General features: G+C 45.9%; 3 protein-coding genes across 3 annotated transcripts; 2 read left to right on the plus strand and 1 right to left on the minus strand.

Moving 5' to 3' along the window:
• The first annotated feature begins 5,798 nt into the window (after positions 1–5,798).
• On the plus strand, positions 5,799–10,066 carry LOC123111353 (vacuolar-sorting receptor 1). Its single transcript, XM_044532130.1, has 12 exons — positions 5,799–6,361; positions 6,828–7,517; positions 7,600–7,688; positions 7,776–7,845; positions 7,939–8,022; positions 8,138–8,214; positions 8,320–8,401; positions 8,628–8,710; positions 8,805–8,862; positions 9,117–9,245; positions 9,463–9,569; positions 9,662–10,066. Exons 1-12 carry the CDS (start codon positions 6,040–6,042, stop codon positions 9,758–9,760), a joined length of 1,890 nt encoding a protein of 629 aa, XP_044388065.1. The 5' UTR covers positions 5,799–6,039; the 3' UTR covers positions 9,761–10,066.
• A 1,666-nt stretch (positions 10,067–11,732) lies between these two features.
• Positions 11,733–13,075, plus strand: LOC123111354 (chalcone isomerase-like protein 2). The gene is made up of 4 exons (XM_044532131.1): positions 11,733–11,925; positions 12,074–12,178; positions 12,267–12,419; positions 12,506–13,075. Coding segments are annotated over exons 1-4 (654 nt in total). The 5' UTR covers positions 11,733–11,924; the 3' UTR covers positions 12,901–13,075.
• Positions 13,076–17,308: 4,233 nt separating this feature from the next.
• Positions 17,309–18,488, minus strand: LOC543095 (probable non-specific lipid-transfer protein 3). The gene is made up of 2 exons (NM_001427939.1): positions 18,044–18,488; positions 17,309–17,658 (listed from the first exon to the last, which is right to left on the minus strand). The coding sequence occupies exons 1-2, from the start codon at positions 18,400–18,402 to the stop codon at positions 17,649–17,651; spliced, it is 369 nt and encodes a 122-aa protein (NP_001414868.1). The 5' UTR covers positions 18,403–18,488; the 3' UTR covers positions 17,309–17,648.
• Between the last annotated feature and the right edge of the window lie 3,169 nt (positions 18,489–21,657).

Genomic DNA, 21,657 nt, shown 5'->3' on the forward strand with positions numbered 1-21,657 from the left:
TCTCTGTGAGGGTTTTCGTTCATAACGATCATCTCTACTCCTCCTCTCTCTTGGTGGTGATTCTTCTCTTTTGCTTCTTCTTTTTGGAGAATCTTCTCTTCTTTTGTAGGGTGTCGTACACTCATTGGAATAGTGTCCGGGTCTCCCACAATTGTAGCAATTTCTCTCTCGACTAGAAGATCTTTTGTCATGGTAAGACCTTGACTTGGAGCTTTTTTTTCTTTGCTTCTAATCTTGTAGAATTTGTTGAAGTTCTTCACCATTAAGCTCAATTCTTCATTGAAGGTTTGTTTCTCACTTGATGATGTGGGGGCTTCACTTGAGGCTTTGTAAGCACCACTTGACTTGTTGTGAAGTTCCTCCTTATCCTTGAGCGTCATCTCATGAGCAACAATTCTTCCAATGACTTCCATTGGCTTGAGATCTTTGTAGTTTGGCATCATTTGGATCAATGTGCACACGGTATCATACTTTCCATCCAATGCTCTTAGGATCTTCTTGATGATGAATTTGTCGGTCATCTCTTCACTTTCTAAGCCGGCAATCTCATTTATGATAAGAGCAAGCCTAGAGTACATTTCAGCGACACCTTCACCATCCTTCATTTTGAACTTGTCAAGCTGACTTTGGAGCACATCCAACTTGGATTCCTTGACGGATTCGGTACCTTCATGCAATCAATCAAAGTATCCCAAATTTCCTTTGCATTCTCAAGACGGCTGATTTTGTTGAATTCTTCGGGGCACAATTCGTTGAAGATGATATCACAAGCTTGAGCATTGTATTGCAGCATCTTCAATTCTTCCGCGTTAGCTTCACGGTTCGGCTCTCTCCCGTCAAAGAATTCACCTTGCAAGCCAATACAAATAATTGCCCAAACAGCGGGGTTATGTCCGAGAATATGCATTTTCATCTTATGCTTCCAACTAGCAAAATTAGTACCATCAAAGTAAGGACCTCTACGGTGATAATTTCCCTCGCTAGACGCCATACTCTCCTAGGTTGTGAAACCAAGGCTATGACCACCAAAAGCTATGGAAATCAAAGCAAATGGAGACCAAAGCTCTGATACCACTTGTAGGACCTTGAAGTATGTCTAGAGGGGGTGATTAGACTACTTGACCAATTAAAAACTTAACCTTTTCCCAATTTTAGAGTTTGGCAGATTTTAGCTATCTTAGGACAAGTCAAGCAATCATCACACAATTCAAGCAAGCATGCAAAGAGTATATAGGCAGCGGAAATTAAAGCATGCAACTTGCAAGAAAGTAAAGGGAAGGGTTTGGATGATTCAAACGCAATTGGAGACACAGATGTTTTTGGCGTGGTTCCGATAGGTGGTGCTATCGTACATCCACGTTGATGGAGACTTCAACCCACGAAGGGTAACGGTTGCGCGAGTCCACGGAGGGCTCCACCCACGAAGGGTCCACGAAGAAGCAACCTTGTCTATCCCACCATGGTCGTCGCCCACGAAGGACTTGCCTCACTAGAGGTAGATCTTCACGAAGTCGGCGATCTCCTTGCCCTTACAAACTCCTTGGTTCAACTCCACAATCTTGTCGGAGGCTCCCAAGTGACACCTAGCCAATCTAGGAGACACCACTCTCCAAGAAGTAACAAATGGTGCGTTGATGATGAACTCCTTGCTCTTGTGCTTCAAATGATAGTCTCCCCAACACTCAACTCTCTCTCATGGGATTTGGATCTGGTGGAAAGAAGATTTGAGTGGAAAGCAATTTGGGGAAGGCTAGAGATCAAGATTGATATGGTAGGAATGGAATATCTTGGCCTCAACACATGAGTAGGTGGTTCTCTCTCAGAAATGGTAAGTTGGAAGTGTAGGTTTAGTCTGATGGCTCTCTCCACGAATGAAGAGGAGATGGATGGGTATATATAGCCTCCACACAAAATCTAACCATTACACACAATTTACCAAACTCGGTGGGACCGATTCAACAGGCTCGGCCGGACCGATTTAGTAAACCTAGTGACCGTTAGTGATTTTCGGTTGGACTGACATGCAACTCGGTGAGACCGATTCAGTTAGGGTTAGGGCATAACATAATCTCGGTAAGACCGATTACACAAACTCGGTGAGACCGATTTTGGTAATAAGCTTTCCAGAGAGTTGGTCAGGTAAACTCGGTGGGACCGATTTGCTCTTTTCGGTGAGACCGAAATGTTACAAAAGGGAAACAGAGAGTTTACATTGCAATCTCGGTGGGACCGATCGCTCACTTCGGTTAGACCAAAACGTTACGAAGGGAAACAGAGAGATTACAATCCCATCTCTGTGAGACCGAAATCCCTATCGGTAAGACCGATTTGCTTATGGTTTGTGGCAGTGGCTATGACTTTCAAACTCGGTGGCGCCGGATAGAAAGAATCGGTGTGACCGATTTTGGCTTTGGGTTTAGGTCATTTGTGGATGTGAGAAAGCAGCTGAGGGTTTCGGAGCATATCACTAAGCACATGAAGCAAGAGGCTCATTAAGCAACACCTCATCCCTCCTTGATAGTATTGGCTTTTCCTATAGACTCAATGTGATCTTGGATCACTAAAACATAAAATGAAGAGTCTTGAGCTTTTGAGCTTGAGCCAATCCTTTGTCCTTAGTATTTTGAGGGATCCACTTTCATCATCCATGCCATGCCATTCATTGAGCTTTCCTGAAATAATATTCTTGGAATAGCATTAGCTCAGTGAGCTATATGTTGTTATGAATTACCAAAACCACCTAGGGATAGTTGCACTTTCAACCTCATCTCACAGCTGCTGTACTCGTTAGTTTTCTTAATTTTCCTGTGGTATTCGGTGTTGACCGCAAACCCATGAAACTTTGCATATGTCTGGTAGAATTCCTTTGCTTCTTCGAATGATTCAAATCTCTGCCCAACGTTCGGTGGCTGAGGTACCACGATCTCTGATTGGCCACCATCTTCATCCCCTTGTGCTTCATCATCAGTTTCATCATTCACTTCAGTATCGGCGGCAGTTTCATCTACTTGAGTGTTGCCAGTGCTTGTGTTTAAAGGGGTGCTTGTCGGCATTGCTGGAATGATTGCCATTTCCGACTCTGACTCGGCATTGTTTGCAACATGATTGTCGGCTGGCTGGTGGGACGCATCTTCCGTGCGCTCAGAGCTCCCCATAGTAGATGTCCCCGCGCCGTTGTTCACTATAGTTGTAGGCCTTGTAATAGAAAAAACAGGTACGAGCGTAAGATTTTGCTTGAATAACATGTTTATCATAACGGAGCACATCAACTTCAAGTGATTTGGCATGACATCATTCAAATAACAAGCCGTGAGTCTGCGTGTGGACATGCATGGCAACTGTAGTTGTCCAGTCATGACAGCTACAGTCCAACAAACATGGCAACTACTGATTGCCAATGCATGGCAACCAGCTCCTTTTTAGTACAAAAACTTGGATTCTATATGCATGGCATCTGCAGTCCTGCATACATGACAAATACTGTTACCAATACATGGCAACTAGTGTGTTCTAGCATCAAAACTTTGCATTCTAGACTTGAGCTCACTAGGCAAATGCGATCAACCATTAGTGCTGCACACATGCTTTTAGCAGTTGGCAAATTTCCGAAGACAATATATGACTCATTGCACACAACCACTTGTTAGCGTTTTATGCTTGATTTTTTTCCACCATCACTGCTACAAATTTTTTTTTTCGTCACATGCTATTTGCCACAAAAAAACAAATGCAGCGCTCTTTTGCGGTTCAATTTTTCCTTACCTTGTTGTGCTGCATGTGCCCATCTTGTGTTGTCTGTCACACCAAATTGACGTGCTCTATTTGCAATCTGTGAAGCTTGCCACGAGACGTTTGCCGGGGTTCCACCACCGTAATAACCTGTAAGCATGGTAGTAGTTGGTCAATACATGGCAACTGCAGTTGTCGAGGCATGGCAACTGCAGTTGCCTGGCATGGCAACTACAGTTATCCTGGCATGGCAATTGCAGTTGTTCCTTCATGGCAACAACAGTTGTCCAGGGAGGGCAACAACAGTTGTCCAGGGAGGGCAACAACAGTTGTCCAGGAATGGCAACTGCAGTTTTTTATTTATGGCAATTGCAGTTGTCCAGTTATGGCAACTGCAGTTGTCAACTATGCTCCTTCTGCTAATTCACCGTCCGCAACTTCACTTTTGTGGACTCACCTGTGTATGACATCGATGGCAGGTACATGGGTGCTGCCTGATGCCACGTGCTGCATGAAGGCTCTGCATTTTTCCCCAACATAACTCGTGAGTCTTTTGCCAACCTTTGCAAGTTTATTTTTCATGTCCAGACCAGTATGTATTCTTTTCCGTATGTGTTACCTTGATTTTCCACATTAACTAGTTGAAGTTGGTCGCCCGAACATTTGTCAGTGTTAGCGCCATGTGACTGAACTTGCCATGGAGCCCCCCTGAGTGTGTTTTGGTCATAAGAACCTGCGAAAAAACGACAGTGTAGGACATAAGTAGAATGTCATCTTCATCGTCGCGAACATGGCAAATGTTCTTTTCTTTGTTATCACGCATCATACCAATGCCTGCGCACTGTTCTAGTAGTGGCAGTAACGACCCTGCAGAAATGAGTTGACTGTACTCTGATGCATCCCAAGGGGGCGTTTCTGGACTTTGAGAACCCCAAGTATCAACGCCATCTTCGTGATTCATTCTTTTCGCGTCTCGTTTCTGCCAATGTGTTCTCAATCACTGCATGAACAAGAACGCATCAACAATCCATAAAAATTGTATTCTTTTGCTGCTTGCACATAGAAGATAACACGTCAGTGTTATCACATTTTCATGCATAGACAACCAACACATCACGGCAAGTAGGACATGCACATCCACTCTCTTTTTCTAAAATCTGGGTGCTAGCTATCTGTTCGATTTGATGGCAACAACCACTACAATAGGATGTCAAGCAACAGGTTAACATGGTGGCAGTTAACGACAACGAAAGGTGGCAACTAACGTTAGACACAAGTGGCAATTAATTTTTCCCACCCCCTTTATTCCAAATTTGTCATTTCTCTTCCTTTTTAAGGGATTCCTACTCATACATTTCATTACCAACTACTTGCGTCTAGCGAACTAGGAACTTAAGCTAATCTCAAACGTAGTACATGGCAGATCTGGTGTATTCTGCTTGGCAAATGCGAAGATACACAGAACCATGTAGTGTTTTATCCCTATAGCGTGGATCCAGTCGCCACCTTCATCGGTAAATTTGCAATTTTCTGTCCAGAAGAAGGATGAGAAGCAGTATGAGATCGGTAGATTTCACCTGCTTTTAGCTGATCGTCTTTGGAGGGCGGGGGGTGAGGGAGGGTTGGGGTGTGGTTTGCGGTGGGAAGGCCCTACGGATCTGTTCTGGTTGCCATGGCAACCAGAGAAGGCCGATGATGGAGGTAGGGGTTCGAGAGGTGGGAGACGATGGCGGCAGTCGGGGGTGGGGATCGATCAGAGGCCGGGAACAGCTGGTCGTGCGAGCAGCGGGGTCGTCTGGCCCGGACGGTGTCCTGCGGGCGGGGTTGCCACACACCGGACGTGCGGGCTGTGCCTTTGCGCACCCGGACGCGGTCGTGCGGGCGGGTTCCCATCCATGCCACACGAGGCGTGCGGGCGGGTTCCTGTCCATGCCACACGTGTGGCAGTTATCGAAAAAAAAAAAGAAGTGTTCAACTCTACGACGCTTTGGGTAATAAAGAAAAAGAAATCCAAAGTAAAAATCTCCACAACTCCCAACTCTACGACAGCGTTTTTCACCACCATGGCCTCTCCGTAGTCCGTATCTTTCTCTCTTCCCGCAACCATCTTCTCCCCCAAAATCTCCCCAACTCCCAGCTCCCAACTCCTCCGCCCATCCAAATACCATAAACACACTCCAACTCCTTCCTCCGCGGCCTAAAGTCCCAGTCTTTCCGCTAAATCCCGCTTATCCCCCCGTCTTTCCTCGCCCGTACAGCCCCCGGAACCAAGATCGATCCTTCCTCGAGGTGCAGTCGCCGCATTGGAGCATGAGGCTCCGATCCGCGCCGCCGGCGCCGCCGCGGCTGCTGCTGGTGCTGGCCGTGCTCCTGTACGGCTTCTGCTGCTGCTGCGAGGGGAGGTTCGTCGTGGAGAAGAACAGCCTCAAGGTCACGGCGCCGGACTCTCTTAAAGGCAGCTACGAGTGCGCCATTGGCAACTTCGGCGTGCCGCAGTACGGGGGCACCATGGTCGGCGTCGTCGCCTACCCTAAGTCCAACCGGAAGGCCTGCAAGAGCTTTGACGACTTCGACATCTCCTACAAGGCCAAGCCCGGGTCCTTGCCCACCTTCTTGCTAGTCGACCGGGGAGGTGAGCAAATTACCGTAGAGAATTGTTTCCTTTCCCTTAGCCTGCATGGATATAATTGGCCCTAGAAGTGAGATAAGTATCTTTTGTTAATTCGTCTAGTCTTTTCTGTGCCTTGAAAATTAGATCTTGGCATGTGATGATAGTGATTGAGCTGAATGTTAGTTGACCGGATTTCGTACAACGACGAAATCCCTGTCTCACAGTCTGGGTCACACTTAGGATCTGAAAAGCCTTTACCGTGAACACCTCCTGTGATTTCTTTAGTACCCATGTCACTGTCTTGGTGTTTGACCTCTGTGATGTTCCGCTGATTTTGTTTCAGCCGATTCTTGTTTAACATTCTTATTTGTCTGCTTGGCCATGTTGCATTCTACTCGGTCAATTAAAATATGCTCAATCATGTTGTGTTGGTTAAGTAAAATATGCCGTTGATTACATAAAACATGGTTTTTCGTGTTCTATATAGATTGCTTCTTCACAAAGAAGGCATGGAATGCTCAGAACGCAGGAGTGGCGGCTATTCTTGTTGCTGATGACAAGGATGAGCCTCTAATTACAATGGATACACCTGAAGAGAGTGGAAGGGCTGATTATTTAGAGAACATCACCATACCATCAGCGCTGATAACAAAAAGCTTCGGGGACAGACTCAGGAAAGCAGTCGATGGCGGTCACATGGTTAATGTGAATTTAGATTGGAGGGAGTCCCTGCCTCACCCTGATGAGCGTGTTGAATACGAGTTCTGGACCAACAGTAACGATGAATGTGGTCCCAAATGTGACAGCCAGATTGATTTCGTTAAGAGCTTTAAAGGACCAGCACAGATACTTGAGAAAAAGGGATACACACAGTTCACTCCTCATTACATTACCTGGTATTGCCCGGAGGCCTTCACACTAAGCAAGCAGTGCAAGTCCCAGTGTATCAACCATGGAAGGTACTGTGCACCTGACCCGGAACAGGATTTCAGCAAAGGGTATGATGGGAAAGACGTGGTGGTTCAAAATTTGCGGCAAGTCTGTGTTTATAAAGTTGCGAAGGAGAATAAGAAGCCTTGGTTATGGTGGGACTATGTGACCGATTTTGCAATCCGCTGCCCAATGAAGGAAAAGAAGTATACCAAGGAATGTGCTGATGGAGTTATCAAGTCACTTGGTATGTTGGTCTTTGCATCGCCTCTTTATACCTTTCAAAGTGTGGTGTAGATAATTGTATTGAACACATTTATGATTTTCAGGACTTGATCACAAAGCAATAGATAAGTGTATTGGTGATCCAAATGCTGATGAAGAAAATCCTGTGCTGAAAGCTGAACAGGATGCTCAGGTTAGTACTTGGTACTTTTGTGTGATTTGTCTCTTCTGTTAATCCCACTTGTGATCATGTTGTATCATTTTGGACCGTCTTACATAGATTGGCAAAGGCGCTCGTGGCGATGTCACTATATTACCAACACTGGTCATCAATAATAGACAATACAGAGGTGTGTGCTCTGTCAAACCACAAATGCAATTCACTATAGCTACCAGCAAGTTACGTGGTTCCGGTTGTGCTTATCCTAACATTTGTTTTGCAGGGAAACTTGACAAAGGGGCAGTTCTTAAAGCACTTTGTGCAGGTTTCCAAGAAACTACTGAGCCTGCCGTTTGCTTGAGTGAAGGTTAGTGCATTGATTTCCATACCCTTTTCCTCGGTGCTGCTTTGTGAGTATGGCAAGCATAACCTGTCTGGTATCCTTCTCTCAAGCATCGTCAATTCTTGTTATCAAATTGTAGATATACAAACCAACGAGTGCTTGGAGAACAATGGTGGCTGTTGGCACGATAAGGCTGCTAACATATCTGCATGCAAGGTACTTCTGGTGGTCTTATCTTCTGTGCTAAATTCTAGTTCATGGGACAACACTTTTCTCTTTTTAGCATATGCATATGATGTTACTTGTGTGTTGTATATGTAGGATACTTTCCGTGGTAGAGTTTGCGAATGCCCGGTTGTGAAAGGGGTAAAATTTGTTGGTGATGGCTACACTCACTGTGAAGGTACCTATACCAGGAAATTGGGATAATTTTTTCTTTGTTTATTTTTCAGTATTGAAATAATGTAATGGACCGTACCCTGCCTCAGATAGCTGATTACTTTTTACCACTCTAACCCTTATTACTGAAGATAGTAAGTAGCGACTGGGCTGTGCACAACACAGTTCTTTTCCAGGACATGCAAGTTTAGTCTCATTGAATATTCTTGTACCTGCCCTTGTTATTTTAGCTTCAGGATCTGGTCGCTGTGAGATTAACAATGGTGGATGTTGGAAAGAGACCAGGAATGGCCGGACACACTCTGCCTGCACTGTAAGTAATCAGTTTGGATTTGTTCCTAACCTTAATGCTGCCACATGTATTATCTGAAATCTAAAGGTGTATATCTGGTGTTCATAACCTGCAGGATGGTGGCTGTAAATGTCCAGATGGGTTCAAAGGTGATGGTGTTCACAAATGTGAAGGTAAGAGTCAGTCCCTGAACTCCATTATGCTATCACAACTGCTTATTTGCCCTGCAGATTTGTAGCTTTCTGTGCACAAATATGAATAGGAACCTACTCCGTAGTTTTAAAAAATAACAAAAATATTTGTGTTTGAGTGAACAAATATGAATATCCACCTAGAATTCTGCGACAGTCATAGCGTACTGAACGTTGTTGGTCATATTATTGGCAACTCCTTTGTAGCTGTGCTGATGTGAAATATTTTGTGCTAGATGTTGATGAATGCAAGGAAAGGACTGCATGCCAGTGCAAGGAATGTAAATGCAAGAACACATGGGGAAGCTACGAGTGCGGGTGTGGTGGTGGCTTGCTGTACATGAAGGAGCATGATACGTGCATAAGTATGTCCATATCTCCTATAACAAGCTTACTATCGCCCCAGCAGTAGCGCCTATATACTTGAGCTAAGCTATAATCTGTGATATTTGGAGGCCATAAGATCCCCCAAATTGCAAGGCTAGCTATAATAATCTATATGATGCTCGCTCATTTTATTTGTGATTGTTTCTTCAATAGATTAGCTGTCAAAAGCTTACTAAGTCAACACATTTTATCCAGGCAAAGATGCAGGAGCACGGGTAGGCTGGAATTTCCTATGGTTTCTATTGTTTGGCCTAGCGGCAGTAGGAATCGCAGGATACGCGGTGTACAAGTACAGGATCCGGGTAAGATACCTGTACAGATTGACTGTTTAGACATAGATAACTCTAGGCTGTCGTCTAAACCGTTTCTGTGATGCTTTTTTTTGTACGCACAGAGCTACATGGATTCAGAGATCCGCGCTATCATGGCACAGTACATGCCCCTGGACAACCAAGGAGAGATCCCCAACCATTCTCACCATATTGAGATGTGAAGGGCAGCAGCACAGGCTGATAGGCAGTTTGTTTCAGCTTACGGGAGGGATGATTGGGGGAAGAGAAGAACACTTGTCTTGCATATGTTGTGTGTGGCCATCCTGTAAATTCAGTCGTAGATCAAACTGGAAGAGAAACACTTGTCTTGAATGGTGTGATCATCTCTTTCTTTTCTGTTCTCTAATCAGAAAAGAGATGGCAAACTCATGTCATGTGTGCTTCTTTTTCCTAGGTTCTCCTTTTTAACCCATGGTGATGATTGTCCTAACTTAGAGATTTGTTAAACTGGATGTTGATTAGTAGTACTTCCAGGTGTCTTGTTGGTAAAAGAGAAGGAAGATAAGAGTACACAGTAGTAGATTAATACTATCTCGCTAAAGGCTAAGTAGGAGTATAATAATAATTGCATGCCAGTACTTGAATTAGAAAGGGTGGCTGGATCATGTTAGGTTGTTGTAGAAGCCACGTCCGATTTTGATTGCAGGGAGAGGGACTCTCCAACAAATTTTGTAAAGGAATGGAATGACCTGTCTCTGTGCTCACTAACCCTGTCCCCGCCTTGTGTACGAAAAAATAAAAAGGCAATGGTGGATGCAGGAAGATGCTAGTAAGTATAAGCATGCTTGTCTTAGATTTACCCTAGAATGTTGTACTCCCTCCGTTTCTAAATCTAAGTCTTTATAGAGATTCCATTATAAACCGTATATGGATGTATATAGATGCATTTTAAGTTTAGATTCATCCATTTTACTCCGTATGAGCGGAATCTCTATAAAGACTTATACTTCCTTCGTTTTAAAATAGATGACTCAATTTTGTACAAAATTAGTACAAAGTTGGGTCATCTATTTTGGAACAGAGGGAGTATTTAGGAACGGAGGGAATATCTTCTACACCATACCCTGTCCCTGCCTTTAGAAAAAAACAAAAAGACAATGGTAGATGCAGAAAGATGCTAACAAGTATTACCCTCATCCCAAAAATCTTATCTAGATACAGATGTATATAGCACTGGAAACATCTAGACAAATTTAACCTTTGTCTCAAATTACTTGTCTTAAATTTATCTAGACATAGGTGTATCTAACACTAAAACGTGGCTGGATACATCTTTATGTAGACAAATCTAAAACAAATACTGTAATTAGAAACGGAGGAAGTACGTAAAAAGAGAAGAAAACAACAGCCCCCTCAAAGCTTCATCTAAAAAAAGCTCTCTCTTCTTTCTATTAGGAGGACCAGCTGAGCATTCCTCGTGTTTCTGGGAGGTTAAAATACCAAGGGCATTTACGCGAAAGAAAAAACTAGTATAATAGGACGGCAAATTTGAAAAATTTGACCTGTGAATGAAATCAAATCGCAAAATGAACTGCCCGTGAAACTATTTCACGCGGTTGACCTTTTTGTGTGATGCCCGACACGAAGGCGTTACACTACACTGTGCAACGCCTCACAGATAGGCGCTACACGCCTGGCCAGCGTTGCATCCTAGACTGCCTAAAAATTGCTAAGTCAATGTGCAGAGCCTAAGAGCTAGGCGCTGCACTGTATAGTGGGGCGCCTAGCTCTCAGGCGCTGCACTAGTGGTTGCACTACAAAATGAAGCAACCACTAGTGCAATGCCTAGAAGCTAGACGCTACACTGTATAGTGTGGCGCCTAGCTCTCAGGCGCTGCACACTGACTTAGTAATTTTCGGATCACATGGGTGCGACGCTGGACAGGCGTGTAGCGCCTATCTGTGAGGCATTGCACAATGTAGTGTGGCGCCTTCGTATCAGGCGTCACACAAAAAGATCAACCGCGTGAAATTGTTTCACGGATAGTTCATTCTGTGATTTGATTTCGTCCATAGGTCAAATTTATCAATTTTGCCTAACAGGACCATTTGCGTGAACGATTGTTGACCACGAGATGCACCTAACCCCCTAAACCCTCCGCTGTTTGTTTGGACGCTTACTTCAGTGGTAGTTGTATCTCACAGTCTCAGTACAGCCACATGTCCACTCCTGCTATTCCCACCTACCCCTACTCCCACCCCCATCGCACGGAAGCACGACGATAAAACGCCCACGCTCTTCCATCTCTGCCATAACAAACGCAAAGCTGCTCCATCATCTTCCTCTTTGTTTCTCTTTCATCTGTTGACCTCTGCAAGAAAACAAGTAAGCCTGTCCAGCTCTACTCTCATTTCTGCTCTTTTTGTTTCAAACAAATTTTAACACGCCCAGGTCAGCTAGTATCATGAGTGGCAAACGAGAAAAAGAAACCAGAGTCAGCTTTTGATCGGATTTCGCTTGAAATTAACTGCAGTGGGATCGGAGCAGGAGAAGAAGGCCGCCGCCACGGTGGAAGTGGAAGGCATCCCGTTCCCGCGGGAAATCGCCGGCGCCAAGACGCTCTCGCTCGTCGGCCATGGCAAGCACTAGAATCTCTGACTGAAGAACAGACACGAACGAATCATTTTTTTTTTTTTGACACAATCAAGTTCAACTTCAACGTGCAGGCGTCACAGACATTGAGATCCATTTCCTTCAGATCAAGTTCAACGCCATCGGGGTCTACCTCGACGTCGACGGCGCCATGGAGCATCTGCAGGGCTGGAAGGGGAAGAGCCAGCTGATGGAGGACGAGGCTTTCTTCGACGCCCTGGTCTCCGGTGAGACGATGGATGGATGATAATCGACCTCCAACAAGTGACGCTGGTCATATGTTTCTGACACGATGTTGCGCGTGCATTTGCAGCTCCGGTGGAGAAGGTGCTGAGGGTGGTGGTGATCAAGGAGATCAAGGGGTCGCAGTACGGCGTGCAGCTCGAGAGCTCCGTCAGGGACCGCCTCGTGGCAGCGGACAAATACGAGGACGACGAGGAGGAGGCGCTCGAGAAGGTCTCCGACTTCTTCCAGTCCAAGTACTTCCGGCCCGGCTCCGTCGTCACCTTCCACTTCCCGGCCACGGTCACCGCCGCGCCAGAGATATCGTTCGTGACGGAAGGCAAGGAGGAGGCCAAGGTGGCGGTGGAGAACGCGGCCGTGGCGGAGATGATCCAGAGGTGGTACCTTGGCGGCGATTCGGCGGTGTCGCAGACCACCGTCAGGAGCATCGCTGATAGTTTCGCGGCAATGCTCACCTCACCATGATTCTTTTTTTACAAGTGCTGCTTACCTGCTTTTGCAATAAATCGATAAGTCACGATGAAATATTTCAAAAAACACTTGCTGGCGAAGCCCTACCGGTCCTTTGGCAACTCGATCCAAACGCTGTACAAATTATTTCTAAAATTTTCATAAATAACACTTTATTATTTAAATATTACACCCGGTCTCTGAATAATTAAGATGCACACGGCCAAATCAAATTCAGTCTCAGAAAGAGAAAAAAAAGGACAAAATACAGGTATTCATGAAGAGACTGGATGACGCCTAAACCGTTGAAGGGCCAATCCTAATATCATGCTACCATCCATGTGGGGTAGAAGTAGTTTTCTAAGCGTGTACACATATCTGTAAACAAGACTCGATTCTTCACACATTGTAGAGACGAGCATAGAGCGTACTGGTACATCTGTAGATAACCTGCAAAAGGGAAGTACTTTTATGGTTAAATACCTTGCCAAAGCGACCAAATAACAACAAACGCTCCCATCATGAGAAGAATTTTAAACCTGTACTTTATCCCATGTAACCAGTTGTCAAATATATTAGCAACACTACCTGAAGGATACAAGCCAGAAACTACTTGGATGACTAACCATATAAAACGAGCCAATTTGCATTGGAAAACAAGTGTTTTATTGTTTTGTCGTGATGACAAAAACACATTGCGTACTTTCATGCCAATTCTTCTTAATAAGGTTGTACTTGGTAAGAATGACTTCTCGACGAAGATACCACGCAAAGATTTTATTCTTAAGCGGTATCATCATCTTCTAAATCTTCTTATTCTTATCAACTGGCACATGTGACTAGATCAAAGCACTATACATATAATCCACTGTGAATTTACCATTCACGTGTAGGTTCCACTGAAATTCATCGGCTCCCAGTAACAGTAGTACCGTGTATAGTCTTAGTAACAAAGTGTTTCACGACTCAAGTCTAGGGCCAATTAGATCTCTTCTGAATGTCACATTTGACATAAAGGATTCCAAAACCGTGACGATAGTATCAGCCTTGTGACGCACAATATTGTATAGAATCGGATATTGTTCTCGAAGTGTAGCATTGCCTAGCCACTTATCCTTCCAGAATCTAATTCCCGGTCCGTCTTTAATAGCGAAGGATCCACAACGGAAGAAGTATTTCTTCGTAGCCATTAACCCAACCCAAAAGTGTGAGTCCCCATGGCTTAATCCAACCTGGTGGCCTGGATATGCGCTCCCCTCCAAATCCAGGATCATTTCGGTCTCCGGCCATCGTCACGTCCCCGATGCCTCTCATTCCTCCCAACCACCCAACCTCACCCATGTTCGTGACCTGCCCGTCCTTCCGCCTGCTCTGGACCTCACATGTCCGGCGGTGCCCTGTGCCTCCTTCGGCGGCGGGCGTGGTTCTCGTTCCTGTACTGGTCACAGCTTTGACCTATGCCCGACTTCCTCTTCTCCAATTGATGCTCCTACTGCTTGGGATTGCTTGTACTCAGGCCAGGGCAAAATCCTTACATCCTATACTAGCAGCGGCGACACCCGCGAGTGTCTTCCCCTTCTTGGAGGTGCTACCATGGCCGTTATGTGTGCCCCTCTTTGAGCATCAGGGGATACCCTAGGTCCGATTATCAGGATTGGATGGCGACGACATCTTGGCGTCGTTCTTCTTCGTGAAGGCGTTGTCTTGTTTTCTTTGCAGCGTCCTCTGTTCTGGATTTAGAGATGTTGGTTGTCTAATTGTTGGTTTCGATCACTTCTTGAGAATGCGTGTTTAGCCTTGTTTTTCTCTGTTTGGGCTGAGCATTCCATGTATCTCTCGCGTCCATGCCATGTGTACCACCTCTTGTACTCGCTCTAACTTTTTCTTTCAATGGAATGATATGCAAGCTCTGCATATTGGCAAAAAAATATAACACGCTAAGGGCCTATTTGGTAGCTCGCCAGCTCCCAGCTTCCATGTATTTGCGAGCGGAGCTAGCCCGAACGGCGCCAGGAAGCTGGCTTCCCGGATCGAACCAGCATCCACGTACAAAAACTGGGAGCTGGTGTTTCGTCGATCCCAGGAATCGCAAGAGTTGGAATTCGAGCTATTTACGGCAAGCTGCCACCGCGAAGTGGAAGAAAACATTTCGTCAAGCGAAGAAAAGACCGGAGGGACTCCCTTCCCTCCCTACCAGGCCAGAATCGAGCTTAATGGGCCAGCCAGCTCCAACTTGGGCCAAGTTTGGCCTGTCCTCAACTCCCAGTAGACCAAAATCAACTGAAAAAGGCTGCCAACCCATGCGTTGTGAGAGAAAACTGGAGCTGGCACACCGAACGGCTTTCCGATCGCTAGCTTTCATTTGGAAAGCTGGCATACGAAACGGGAAGCTGGATTTCAGGATTTTCAGGAGTTGGGAAGCTGCCCGAACAGGCCCTAAATTCTGCTAAATGGCTTAGCGTGTAGCCCTTGCAAATATTGTAGCACCGACATATCATGCTATTTAAAAACTATGGTATTTGTACACCAGTTCACAACGAAAACATTTTCTGAACTACTGTGGTATGTTTATAGGTTGTTCCAGTCATATGTGTAGCCCAGATTCGACGTGTCATGTCTTTGACTGTATTCACACTTCCCAGTATTATACGGACGTTAGGGGTCAGGGGCGGAGCTAGAAAATTTAGCCACTGGGTTCACTCATTGACTCATTAGAATTTGGTACAAAAAATTAACGTGAAGGCCAATTTTCAACGGTCTTACGGCACCTAAAATAACATAAAAATAGAATTATGAAATTACTTGTCCCACTTTTTTACATTAAAAACCGAAGAGTGCAAGACACATACTGGTTGGATGAAATTAGAAAACCACTTGTTTAGATATTACTCATTCCGAAGTATAAATGAAGGAGGAGCAAAATTAATTCATAGCTCGGGTATAGCTTCTCAATTTCCTGAAGGCATTGGAAAAAGAAGAAGTTAGTTTGATAAGCTTAAAATAAGTACTATTGATAGAAAAAAGATTGATGCTCGTATAGTGTCCCCCCTTTTAATTTCTCAGCATATTGACAAGATCAAATATTGCATCATTACTAATGGTAGAAAACATATCTTTCTTCATATGTCAAATCAGACAATCAGTTATCGACTCATCACCCATTTTATTGTGTAATTTTTTCTTGACAACATTAAGTCTCCATCGAGTATCTTCAAATTTCTCTCCGTCGATAACAAAAAATTAGACAATCGCCTCTAAGGTCCCTTCGCAAAATATATGTGCATAATCCCATTTTCCTTCTTAGGATTTCTCATGTGCATTGAAATTCTGTTCCGATCAGACTTATCATAAGGCAACTGACCTAAATTAATTTCTCTAATTCTTTGGAAGATTTACTTGCAATGACATTTGACACACTTTGTCTACGTCTAGTGGGAGACCTGGACTTGCCTGCACCATATTGTCTAGATGTGGTCATTGATTTCTCTCTCAAGAATATCGTTCCAAATCTAGATCAATCGAAATCCATGAAAGAGCAATAAGCATACTAGGGCATAATAATTGGCATGCCAGACTATTATGTTAGACAGAGCACAAAAGAGAGGAAGATGTAGTGATCTGATCTCACGGGTCAGTACCTTAAATTTGGAATTTAATAGATGGCTTGCCGCCGTTATCTACTTGCTTCAGGGTTCGACGACGGAGGTATGGGCGAACAATGGAGACGAGAGAATTTCTTTTCACCCGCAAAAAAAAAAAATGGAGACGAGAGAAGAGAGGCTAGATGTGAATTCGGGAACCGAAGGCTTGGCGGCTGCTGCGTGGGAAACGTACGAGTACAATTCAGCATGGAGAGACCTGCGTACTGGGGCACCCTGACCAAGGCAATTTGCTTATGGGCCTTTTCGGCCTTGTTCGGCCTTTTTTGATGGGGTCAGCCTAATTATTTTATTGGGTTCAGGCCTAATAAGGCCTACCTATACATACGTAACCAGCAGCTTTTGTTGGGTTCAACTGCACCCAACGCTACAATGGTAGCTCCGCCGCTGTTAGGGGTTTTCAGTTCTGCTTTAGATATTTTCATGTGCTTTCATTCTTTGCTTCTTGCGTGTGTTTCTATTTAAAAAGTTCTTGTGTGTTTTTCTGTTTGAGTGTTTTCCCTAACCTGCATGCGTGCTAACGGAGCCTGGGCATTAGAAGGAAAACGTCTCGTAGTTAATTTGGAGCGGTATATTGTGTTGTGGAGTACAAAATCATGACACAGAAAGTCCAAACTAGTGGAGATCTCGTTCATTTGGAACACAAAAGTGGCCACGGCGCGTATTGCACGCATGCATCTTCTGGCTCAAAACATCCGTATAGTGTCCAATGTTCCATCATACTGCTGGATGGTGCAATAGCTAGGTACACACATACCTGAACATCCATGCACATCAATAATTAGGAAAACAATTACTATTCATTAATTGCCTGAACAAGTAGGTCAGGCACATCAGACGTACACATCGGCTAGGACTGGAGTACAGCAAGGAGTTGACAGTTCACTCACGCATACGGACGCGTGCATACATGTCGCATAAATATATATGCACACACAGTGTGTGTGCAAGGTACAGACATAGACACACTACTGAAATAACACACACAGGCAACTTCATTTTATTTTTTAGTAGCTCAACATCGTATGAGCACTCCATCAACGTAGAAATTAAGCTCCACGCAAGCGCGTCCATGCATGCACGTAGGAAGGATTATATATTGAACTAGTTGACACTGCATAAGAATAAGACATATATATTATGTCAGAGAAAAACACGGCAGATGTAACATGCTAAAAAAACACAATCGACCGTATTTCTTAAAATATGAACTTAATATCACTGTTTTGTTACTATATATTTACTTCCTACTCCTAGCTCTTAAGAAAATACTATGCTTGTACGTGTTTGCTCATGAGTTGTTCTATTTTTCCTCCTTTTTGGGGAGTCATATTGTTTGTATTGCCTGGTGTAAAAAACCGTTTGCTTTTTATAACGTGGAAACAGACGGTTATGGAGTAGCGCCACATGGAAATATGCACAAGATCTGGACTACACGGCTGCGCGAGAAGATGAAAATGCATGCATTTGGATGAGTAGACCGAAAGATTAGAACATACTTGTTGCAGTTGGTGGACATGCTGATGGGGAAGGGCACGCTGACGCCGCACTTGCCGGGCACGCCGGAGACCTTGCCCATGTTGATGGACTTGATGCTGGTGGCGAGGCTCTTGAGGCACCTGCACGCTATCTTGCGGTCCGGGCTGCTGCGGGCCAGGCCGTTCAGCCCCTGCACGCCGGAGCAGCACTCCTTGCTGATCGAGGACGCCCTCCCCGTCACGTACGCCACGCACGGCGCGAGCTTGGAGTCCACCTGCCCGCACGACAGCGCCGCCGAGGCCTCCCTGCCGGCCATCATCAGCACCACCGCCGCCAGGACCACGGCGGCCGCCACAGCCTTGCTGTTGAGACGAGCCATGGATCGCTAGCTGCAAGCTAGTTCCTTAAGCTGCTAGCTGGCTAGCTAGTGGGTGATCAGATGAGTGTGGTTAAGCTGGTGGAGTGTGATGGTGTGGAGGAAAGGGTGTGGCGTGGAGGGTATAAATAGGGGAACGGTGAACATGCAGCAGGATTGATTGAGCAATTGATGCCCGTCGCTGCCAGGTCGTTGGCTGGTGGAGTTAATTGAGAAGGTCGATCCACCCTGCAAGTGCATGTACCCGCTAGAAAGTACGCTCGATCTCTTTGTAATTGGCATGTGTCTCTTTGCTTTTACTTTGTTTTTTATATGTTTTTCTTTTGCGGGAAGAAAAGTTACTGGTGGTGTGAACTTCTTGGTTGCTGCCCTGACCCTGAAACTGCCTCATGGCTCCACATATTCAAGACAGTGTTTGGCTGCTCCCATGGAATTGTAACCATGACTGAGTAGCTAGTTTTTGGGCGCAAGGGCCCCTTTTCTATCCCTGTTGCCGCTGTCACCCATTTGATCACTTAATCATACCATGTTTTCCGTCTGCTCTCTCACTACCGGAACAAGGCCATACCCCGACGGCCAAAACAATGCCGACGGCCCTCGTCGGCTTCCTGGGAGATATGCCGACAGCCTGGTTCTGGCCGTCGGCGTACAAAGGCCGTTGGGTTACGCAGAGATAAGCCGACGGTACCCGTCGGCATAGAATGGCCGTCGGCCTAGCTACATATACGCCGACAGCTCCCGTCGGCTTACATAGGCCGTCGGCATACACGTGGGGCCCGGCCACCCCCTGGCTAACGGCGTCAGAGCTATGCCGACGGCCTAGACGGGGGGCCGTCGGCATAGGTCCGCAGGCCACGTCATTGATCCAGGCCGCACCATGCAGAGCCTATGCCGACGGCTGCCGTCGGCATATCTGCCACGTCAGTGATCCGCGGCACGCTGGTCGGATCTATTTTCGGTACATATTTTTTAATGCTTTTTTATGTATTATCATATCAACTAACATGTAACATGTTAAATATAAACATACATATGAATATATATGTAGTTTGTATTTTTTCATATATTATGAATATATATATATATAGTTTGTATTTTTTTCGAGCACGTTAATAATGTGCGGTCATGTTCTTTTAAATATAGATCCTTATATTTTATTAAAATCAAAAACAGCTATGCCGACAGAAGTTTTGTGGCAGTTGCAAATGCCCGACACCCGTCTCCAGAGAGTGACCCCCCTCACATCCGCGGTGTGCCCCCCTCATGGACGGCGCCGCCGCCGGCACCTGGAGGGGGGAAACGGACGCGTCGGGTCTACACGGAGTGGATGTAGCTGTGGTTTTGGCCCGGATGTTGCTCCCGGGTGTCCCTCTGGGCCGACCTAACACAACCGGGTGGAGAGGTCCACTGGTCAAAGCCCGTCCGTGGGAAGTCAAAAGGCTAGATCTCGTGGTCAACCGCTCCAGGGTTAGGCGGGACGGGGGCCCTGGAGGGGTAGCAATGCCACCGGAGCGTCGTACCGGGCCCTCATACATGCGGGGTGGTGTTGTGGCATGTCCAAAGAGGCGGCACCTGGAGGGGGAAAACGGACGCATCGGGTCTACACGGAGGGGATGTAGCTGTCGGTTTGGCCCGGATGTTGCTCCCAGGTGTCCCTCTGAGCTGACCTGACACAACTGGGTGGAGAGGTCCACTGTTCAAAGCTCGTCCGTGGAAAGTCAAAGGGTTAGATCTCGTGGTCAACCGCTCCAGGGTTAGGCGGGACGCGGGCCCTGGGGGGATGGGGGGTAGCAATGCCACCGGAGCGTCGCACCGGCCCCTCATACATGCAGGGTGGTGTGGTGGCATGTCTGAAGAGGCGGCACGCGTCTCCGGGGTTCGGCCCCCTCACGGACGGCGCCATCGCCGGCACCTGGAGGAGGAAAACGGATGCGTCGGGTCTACACGGAGGGGATCTTGCTGTGGGCCTGGCCCGGATGTTGCTCCAAAGTGTTCCTATGGGCTGACCTAACACAACCGGGTGGACGCACAACTGGACTCACATTACCCCCTTCACGCAGCTTCCCTATTTTAAGGACCTCAAACTTCCATACAACATCGACGTGATGCACACCGAAAAGAATGTCGCAGAGTCCCTTTTTAACACGATCCTCAACATTCCTGATAAGACAAAGGATAATGTTAATGCTAGAGTCGATCAACAGAATATTTGTGATAGACCACGTCTTCACATGCAACCTCCCACAGGCAGTCGAAAATCTTGGTTCAAGCCAGATGCTGACTTCGTACTTAAAAAGGATCATAAGATGGAGGCATTCAAGTGGCTGAAACACGTCGTGAAGTTCACTGATGGTTATGCGTCGAATATAAGTAAGGGGGTCAATCTTTCAACGGGCAGAGTGACCGGGCTCAAGAGTCATGACTATCATGTATGGATTGAGCGGATTATGCCGGTGATGGTTCGGGGCTATGTTCCCGAGCGTGTCTGGCGTGTGCTTGCAGAGTTAAGCCATTTCTTCCGAACGCTTTGTGCTAAAGAAGTATGTCCTGGGAAGATAAAAGAAATGCATAAGAAGGCGCCGGAGTTGATATGCAAGCTAGAGAAGATCTTCCCGCCAGGCTTCTTTACTCCGATGACACATCTCATTTTGCACCTTGCGAACGAGGTATTGTTGGGGGGCCCTGTGCAGTATCATTGGCAGTACGGCCCTGAGAGACAGAACAAGCATCTGAGACAGAAATGTGGAAACAAAGCTAAGATTGAAGCTTCCATAGCTGAGGCAGTTATCCTAGAGGAGGTGGCAGACCTCAGGACAGCCTACTATCCGGACCATGTTCCCACGTTGCACAATAAGGTGTCTCGATACAATACAGAAGAACCCAAATATAAACCCAAGTTGCCTTTATTCACCGGGCAAGGTGGCAGGGCTGGATGCTCGACATCTTATGTCATGCCACGAGATGAGTGGGAGGATGTCATGTTCTATATCTTGCACAACATCAAGGAAGTTGAGGATGAGTGGATGAGGTAATACCTTTGCACCATTCTTTTAGTCAATTCGTTATGTTCACTTTGCCTAGTTCTTATACCGCTTTTCTTATTGTAGTCGATTCGTTGAAGAAGAATGGACAGGAATGCTGCCTCCTACTGAAGCGGAGGCACTTGCTCTTCTCCGAAAGGGTGCTGATGGAAGGAAAAATTTCGTTGCGTGGTTCATGGAGAAAGTAATTTTTCACACTTTCAATTAAACTCATGCA

The sequence above is a fragment of the Triticum aestivum genome, chromosome 5B, assembly GCF_018294505.1.
Source record: "Triticum aestivum cultivar Chinese Spring chromosome 5B, IWGSC CS RefSeq v2.1, whole genome shotgun sequence".
In the NCBI taxonomy this organism is placed as follows: domain Eukaryota; kingdom Viridiplantae; phylum Streptophyta; class Magnoliopsida; order Poales; family Poaceae; genus Triticum; species Triticum aestivum.

What these genes read in the sequence shown, in the direction of transcription:
- LOC123111353 (XM_044532130.1), top strand. Translation starts at nt 6,040, where the DNA reads ATGAGGCTCCGATCCGCGCCGCCGGCGCCGCCGCGGCTGCTGCTGGTG. An exon ending in CAATAATAGACAATACAGAG is followed by an intron (nt 7,846 to 7,938) that starts GTGTGTGCTCTG and finishes TTTGTTTTGCAG; the next exon opens with GGAAACTTGACAAAGGGGCA. An exon ending in GGAGCATGATACGTGCATAA is followed by an intron (nt 9,246 to 9,462) that starts GTATGTCCATAT and finishes CATTTTATCCAG; the next exon opens with GCAAAGATGCAGGAGCACGG.
- LOC123111354 (XM_044532131.1), top strand. An exon ending in GCTCTCGCTCGTCGGCCATG is followed by an intron (nt 12,179 to 12,266) that starts GCAAGCACTAGA and finishes TTCAACGTGCAG; the next exon opens with GCGTCACAGACATTGAGATC. An exon ending in CTTCGACGCCCTGGTCTCCG is followed by an intron (nt 12,420 to 12,505) that starts GTGAGACGATGG and finishes GTGCATTTGCAG; the next exon opens with CTCCGGTGGAGAAGGTGCTG.
- LOC543095 (NM_001427939.1), bottom strand. Translation starts at nt 18,402, where the DNA reads ATGGCTCGTCTCAACAGCAAGGCTGTGGCGGCCGCCGTGGTCCTGGCG.